General features: G+C 38.6%; 2 protein-coding genes across 6 annotated transcripts in view; one reads left to right on the top strand and one right to left on the bottom strand.

Annotated features, from left to right (window-relative positions):
- Positions 1-1,384: 1,384 nt before the first annotated feature.
- LOC106939960 (prostaglandin E2 receptor EP4 subtype-like) lies at positions 1,385-4,462 on the bottom strand. The gene is made up of 2 exons (XM_015022549.1): positions 3,215-4,462; positions 1,385-1,918 (listed from the first exon to the last, which is right to left on the bottom strand). Exons 1-2 carry the CDS (start codon positions 4,061-4,063, stop codon positions 1,589-1,591), a joined length of 1,179 nt encoding a protein of 392 aa, XP_014878035.1. The 5' UTR covers positions 4,064-4,462; the 3' UTR covers positions 1,385-1,588.
- Positions 1,849-6,994, top strand: part of LOC106939961 (disabled homolog 2-like) — a 22,820-nt gene continuing 17,674 nt past the window's right edge. For 3 of the 5 annotated variants that reach the window (XM_015022555.1, XM_015022550.1, XM_015022554.1), the window contains exons 1-2: positions 1,849-1,939; positions 5,189-5,286. The gene's annotated coding sequence lies outside the window, so the exon portion shown is untranslated. Of the gene's footprint in view, positions 1,940-5,188; positions 5,293-6,994 lie in introns of all 5 variants that reach the window. The other 2 variants (XM_015022551.1, XM_015022552.1) reach the window with 2 other exon arrangements.

Consider the following 6,994-nt stretch of genomic DNA (forward strand, 5'->3'; position numbering starts at 1 on the left):
TTTTGAAAACATTAAGCAGTAACCAAACTTCCCTTAAATTATTTTTAATGAAAATATTACAAAGTGCAAATTTAATTGGCTTTTTTGTAAACTTTCAGCTGAATGAAGTTTGAAATCTGTTTTGAAGTTAATCAATTGTTAAGAATTATTTAAGTAGTTGAACTGTTTTACGCTCTTATTTTGAAGTCTGTTTACGCAGCAATTCCATTTCCGGTCCTCACATTTTATCTTTTTCGCACTAACTTTATTTAAATAAAGACACATAAGGCAGCCAAGTAAATGGAGAGCAGAGAACTAAATATAAAAGTACAGAACATCTTATAGCATTATTTACTATGTAAATTATGTTGTCAAAATTAAATTGGTGTAGCGCAGCTAGCTCTTTAGCTTTTTAGCACCACTGTTCCTCAGGTTCAAGAAACGTCATTTTTCAGATTTAATCTGACTCAGATACACTTCAAACTCCATATGCATTTTCCATTAATTTTGCATTTTTATCTTTTGACTCTCAAAAGAGAAATACAAGGTTTGAATGAGACATTTAAGCAACTCCTTATGTGAAATATGTCGACATTCTGATAAAAAAGACCTTCTTAATGCCCATAAACTGTTTACAACAAAACTATCTGTAGCATTAAGTCACACAACCAAACCAGTGACAGGTACAGAATACAGACTGTTATCTGCACCTGATTCAGAGTATTCTCCTGTTTTCAGCCAATAATTAACGCCTTGCATTGCAAAAACACATAATCTTACCAAGAATTTTTAGTCTAATTTTTACTGCATATGCTTTAGTACACTTGAAATAAGACAAAACTAACTTACACGAAAGATATAGGAGCTTGTTTTAAGTTAATTTCCTCATTTTGATGAAAAAGGACCAGCTCCATTGGCAGATAAATTGGGGGAAAATGTCTTGCTATAAGTAAAATAATCTGCCAATGGAACTAGAACTTATTTTTAATCAATATTGAGTAATTATTAACCTACAACAAGCTGTCATTTCTTGTTGCAATGTTTACAAGTGTAGTAGCATATTTACACTAGAAACTGAAACAAAATTACTTGGAAATGTTTGTTTCTGCAGTAAACAAGCCTGGACATTATATTCACCCTGTTTGCTTTTTTAGACTTTGGCTCTTTTTATGCTGATGACAGTATTATACATTTTCTGCACATAATTTAAAAAACAAAATTTTTCCATGTTATAAGTGGAATAATCTGCCTCTGTAACTAGTACTTTTTCAATCAATATTAAGGAACTATTCATTTAAAACAAGCTCCCATTTTTTGCTGAAAAAAATTTTTTTTTTTTCAAGTGCAGATATTTACAGTAAAAACTAGATAAAAAAAAACTTGGTAAGATTTTTGCAGTGTAATGTGAACAAATGACCCAGATATTTTACAATAAAATTAGCTGTATGGCTTTAAGGCAGGCAACGCAAACAAAACACAGACAGGTACAGAGTAAAGGCTCAGTTTTGTGCTCATGGTTCAGCTAATAAATAATATCTGCTAGTCCTGCTGCCATGGGGATTTGTGCAGTTTCTCTCTGCTTCCCTGCAGCAAACGTCATCGGTGAATTTCAAGTCTGGTACAGGAAGTCTGAGCTGAACGCCGGGAACCGGACGGAGGCGGGCAGCTGTGTGATGATGTTGGCGTTGCACATCAGCTGAGCAAACACGTGGTTCTCCTTGGTGGTTTCGGGGAACCGCGGCGGGTCGCTGTGAGGCGACGGCGGGGAGGCGCTGACGGGGCTGTCGCACCGCCCGGACCGGCTGAGCAGACGGCGGAACAGGGAGCGCCGCAGCAGGATGTAGATCCAGGGATCCAGGATGGGATTCAGGGAGGCGATCCGGATCGCCCGCAGGTCCGCCTTCTGGTCGCTCTGGAAACGGTTGGCGAAAATACGGATCTGAAACGCAAGAACAGATTGGTGAGGAGTTTAATCACGCCCAGCTTAAAAATGCTTTATTAATCCCAAAGTGAAATTAAATGTTGTTGTAAGTCAATAATTCAAAGAGAGTAAAGAGTAAAGATCTCCTGTACCGGTCTGTATCACAGCGAATCTGAAGAAGCCTCTGACTGAAGACACTGTTTTGCCAAAACACCCAGTCAGTCTCATGATGAGGATGTCAGGGTTGTCCATAGTTTTCTTGTTTTTATAAAGAAATCATCATCACAGTCATAAATAAATGCATAATTTAACGTTTTTTTAAGCATGTAAGATATCTGCAGCAGTGTGCGGAAAGCTTTAAGGGCAGAAAGCTTTATAGTCAGAATTCTGATGTTTCTAGAAAAAAAACTTGGAAATTTCTGAGTTTGAAAAGTCAAAACTTTTCACCTTTTGAAACTCTTCTAGAAAATTCATGATCTTATTCTCAAATTAGATTTTTTTTTTCTCGCAAATTTCAAACTTTTTTAGATTAAAACTCAAAATTTCTGTCTCATAAATTTTTCACTTTTCAAGTTTTGCATAACTTTTCTGCAAATGTTCGACTTTTAAAGCTCAGAAGTATTAAAAAAAATTCTAGAAAATGTCTAGGAAAAACTTTCTAAAATTTTCTATTAGGAAAAAATATCTAAGAAATTTTTATGTTAATCTCAAAACTTTTGTAGAAAGAAACCTGGACATTTCTGTGTTTGAAAAGGAAAAATTTTGGTAGAAAAAGAAACTGATGTTTTGAAATTAATCTTAGACATTTTCTAGAAAAACCTTTGAATTCCCTTTTGTTTCAAAAGTCTAAACGTTTTTGCATTTTGAAACTCACAAATTTCCAAGTTTTTTCTACAAAATTTCTCTAAAAAACTTGAACCCGCACACCACCAGGTTACATTTTTTTCACAAACTTCTGACATTTGAAACTAAAATTTAAAAGTTTTATCCAGAAAATCTTTGAGATTAATCTAAAAATTTCAGATTTTTTTATTGCAAATTTACGAGTCCTTGATGTTGGAAATGTACTTTTTTTCTAGAAAATTTCAGATCTCAGCATTTCTGAAATGGACTCATTTTTTCTATCATGACCCCGATACGTCATTGTCAGTTTGTTTTGGTTTGTTGTGACAAACAAACGGAGGTGACTGCAAGCAGTCTGATTTTTGTTCCGCTCTTGGATTATTTGATCCAAACGTGGTTCAGTCTGAGGTCCGTTTAATTAATAAAAGTCAGATCCAGTGCGATCCATTTGCTGTTTCCTGGTCTACTCACCACTAACGGGGCCGAACAGGCCAGAACCACCGCGGAGGTCATCACCAGCACCGTCATCATCTGCGTCTCCGCAGCCGAGGACAGCGCCCTCCACCTCTGCCTGACGCTGGCTCTGGTTGCGGGCCGGTGCGCGGTTCTGCGGCGCATCAGCAGCAGCGTCCCGCACACCGCCAGGTTCAGCACGATGGTTCCGAGGATCAACATCAGGCTCACGACCCCGTACAGCACGGAGTACGTGGCGGCCAGAGGCTCCGAGGTCTTCCAGTCAATGAAGCACCAGGTGCCGGACGGCTGCAGCTCGCTCCTGGACACCCCCATCATGGGGAGGCAGCAGAACAAAATGTGGCTGATGTAGATGAAGAGCAGGAACTTCTGGGCCGAGCGGCGGTTCACCCCCCAGCGCTGGTACCGGTAGGGCCAGCAGATGGCCAGGTACCGCTCCGCCGCCATGGCGCCGATGATGCTGAGTCCAGTCAGGCCGAAAAACAGCAGCAGGAAGGAGTCAAACTCGCAGACTTTGGGGTCCAGCAGCACCTGGTGGCCCAGGTAGTTGGCGATGGTGAACGGGCTGGCCATGCAGGTGCCCAGCAGGTCCGTCACCGCCAGGCCGCGCACCAGCGAGAAGAAAGCGGACGACTTCTTCTCCTGCCGGGACACGGAGAGCACCAGGATGGCGATCAGATTCCCGATGGCTCCGCAGGCGAACATGAAGATCGGCAGCGCGATTTCAGTCGAGTTGCCTGACCGCTGCTGGCATAGCGACTCGTTGACGGGCGCGGATCCGTGCGTAAAGTTCGGAGTCTCCATAACCAAAAAGGGCCAGAAGCTGCCGGGGATCTGGGAGCGCATTTCCTCTTTTCCTCCCGGAGGATGAAGCTCTGCGGAGTCCGAGCCGCTCTGCTGTCCAGTAATCCGCAAAGGGAGCGCTAATATCGGGGCTGAGACAGCGGGATGTCCCGGATGTTGGGGTTGCGCCAACCAGCAGTCTGACGCGCATGATGGATAGGAAAAGTCTTTCCACTCCAACTTTCATCACGGGCGTGTGGTATTTAGAGTCGGGGTTTTCTGACAGACGCAATATTTCTCTATTCACACAGAAGGAAATTTAGAGGAACTTTAATCTGGGTCAAAGACCTGCAGCCCTTTCTACACAGAGAGGAATGTTTACCCTCAGCCCAGGTGAATAAAACTCATTTAGGTTGTTTCACAGCCTAAATGTTGTGAAGACATTAGACTATCCGGTCCAGTTCTACCAGGCCTGATGATCTGAAGGTCTGACAGAAAAACATCTCAAAATGTGAGTTTTGTCTAGCAAATTTTTGACTTTTGAAACTGAAATTTCCCCCGAAAAACTTCGAGATAATTTCTAAGATTAATTTCAAGATTTTCTAGAAAAACCTTGAAATTACATTGTTTCAAAAGCTGAATTTCCATGTTGTTTTCTGGAAAATTAAAACCTGTTTAATCCCAATTTTTTCCCAACAAATTAACTGCATGCATTTCAATCCTTGGACCTCCCTAACAAATGATATTTATGAATTATTACATTTTATGTTGGTTATGTTAGTGAAAATGTAGGTTTTATTCTCGGCAACACTTGTTGCCTGTGGGATTAAACGGGTCTCTAAATTTCATATTTTTTCTGAAAATTTTGGACTTTTGAAACTAAAAAATGGCCATGTGTTTTATTTAGAACATTTCTGAGATGAATTTCAATATTTCTGTTTTTTCTCCCCTTTTTGTATTGTTTTCCACGATGACCCTGTGGGCTGTTGTATCTATTAGCATCCAAGTGATCAGGATTTAAATTTAAAGCAAACCAACCCCATCTGAACCTTCTCTTGTTCAAGTTTGGATGTTTTTCATGCTACTTCTTTTCTCTCCAGTTCATTTTAAAGAATCATCCTGGAAGTTTTATCGATGTAAACATTTCTCTACATGCTTCTTCTTGTGTTTGATGTTTCCAAAATGCAGAACAAAGCGCTCGGATTTGAAAAGTTCCTGACTGTAAACGGTCGTCAGGAACATCAGGGGATCTGCGGCGGGGACATTCGGGACGTCAGCATGTTCAGGTTCTGGTACCGTCAGACATTCATTACAGCTGGACTTGTGTTTACACTGAGCAGCAGCGGAGAGGGGATCTCTGTCTGCAGCCGACCTTAAAAGACAAAGCAAAACACCAGAGTGATGCCAGGGCTGGGAAACTCCAAACTGACTGGAATATTGTTCTGTTCGCTATGAATCATGGGAGTTTATAGCTCTCTTTAATGGCTGAAGGTAGCCTGTGTTTCTGAAGTCCATTATCTGTGCCTGCGGTGTGACTAACCAGCCGAGAATAACATCTTGGCCTGTCCCTAAAAGTAAATTAGTAAAATATGTTCCTGGCTGTAAACATGTCTGAAGGAACCAAAACAGCAAGTACAGATGTTTCGTTTGGCTCTTGTTGTTTATGGCAAAAATATACAGAAATAAGTGGCCACCTGGGTTTAGCTAAGCGAGTAGGTATGGGGGCCGTTTGTAGCGCCACACTGTAAGAAACTAACAGCAACATTTAGGTTTATTTAGGCTGGCACAGAGAAATAAAATATGGGTGTTCATTTTCAGACATATTTTCACGTACATTTATAAATATCAGAGTTTCAAACTAAATATTTAATTCACAGCTAAATATTTAGTTTACGAACTAAATATTACAAGCTAAATACTTAGTTTAAAAGCAAAATATCTAGCTCTGAATTTAATATATATCTATGAAATTAAACATTTTGTAAGGAACTAAATATTTAGTTTGTAAATTATATATTTAGTTCCCAACTAAATGTTTAAGTCTGTTTAATATTTAGTAAGCAAAATAAAGCTTTCATTTGGAACCAAATATTTAGTTTGAAAACAAAACTGAATAGTTTGATAACTAAATATTCAGTTCAGACTTAAACATTTTGTTTGTTAGTTTTCAAACTAAATATTTGGCTCCAAAGTAAAGGCTTAGTTTGCAGACTGAATATTTAGTCCCCAACTGACTAAGTTTGATGTAAATATTTCATTTTCAAACTAGATATTTGGGTCCAAAATTAATATTTAATTTGGAACTAAATATTTAGTTTGCCAACTAAATATTTACTTAAAAACTAAATGTTAAACTTTGAGCTAAATATCTAGCTCTATACTAAATATTTTTTGTAAATAATTTGTGGCTAAATATTTAATTTGGATCTAAATATTTACCTGACTAACTAAATATTTAATTTGAAAACTATATGTAAAGTAAGTATGTAGTTTGTGACTTAAATGTTTAGAATAATAATATTTATAAATGTGTGAGCAACATGGTGAAAATATGGCTAAAGAATGAAAACTCACATGACTTTATAAAGAGCACCCCATAAATAAGTGCGATCCCCCACTGGGATAATTAGTGCTTTAACTAATGAGTAGCTTCTAATTTATTAAGATTTCTTAGTTTTTTATATTATTTTAAAGACAGAATGAGGAAAAAGGAGTTTTCAGTGTTTGAATTGTCTGGGGGATTTGAGAGAGAGAGGAGGAAAAACTGAACTAATGAACTCTTCTGTTTCCTGGAAGTGAGTCAAGAAAATCTCTCTTGGGTCTTGAAATGAGAAGGAAGGAATCCAGAGTGACACGGAGGTTATGCAAAACAGAACCAGAAGAAAGGCAGGAAGGCATTTATTTGAACAATTTGGAAGAATTTGTGAGTTTAAGCAGCTCGAAATAATAATCAACCAAAGTACTTTTATGGAAATGTGCTTCAGCATGTTTTAA

This window comes from Poecilia latipinna, unplaced genomic scaffold (assembly GCF_001443285.1).
Source record: "Poecilia latipinna isolate Pla-1442-1.1 unplaced genomic scaffold, P_latipinna-1.0 Scaffold3041, whole genome shotgun sequence".
Lineage (NCBI taxonomy): Eukaryota > Metazoa > Chordata > Actinopteri > Cyprinodontiformes > Poeciliidae > Poecilia > Poecilia latipinna.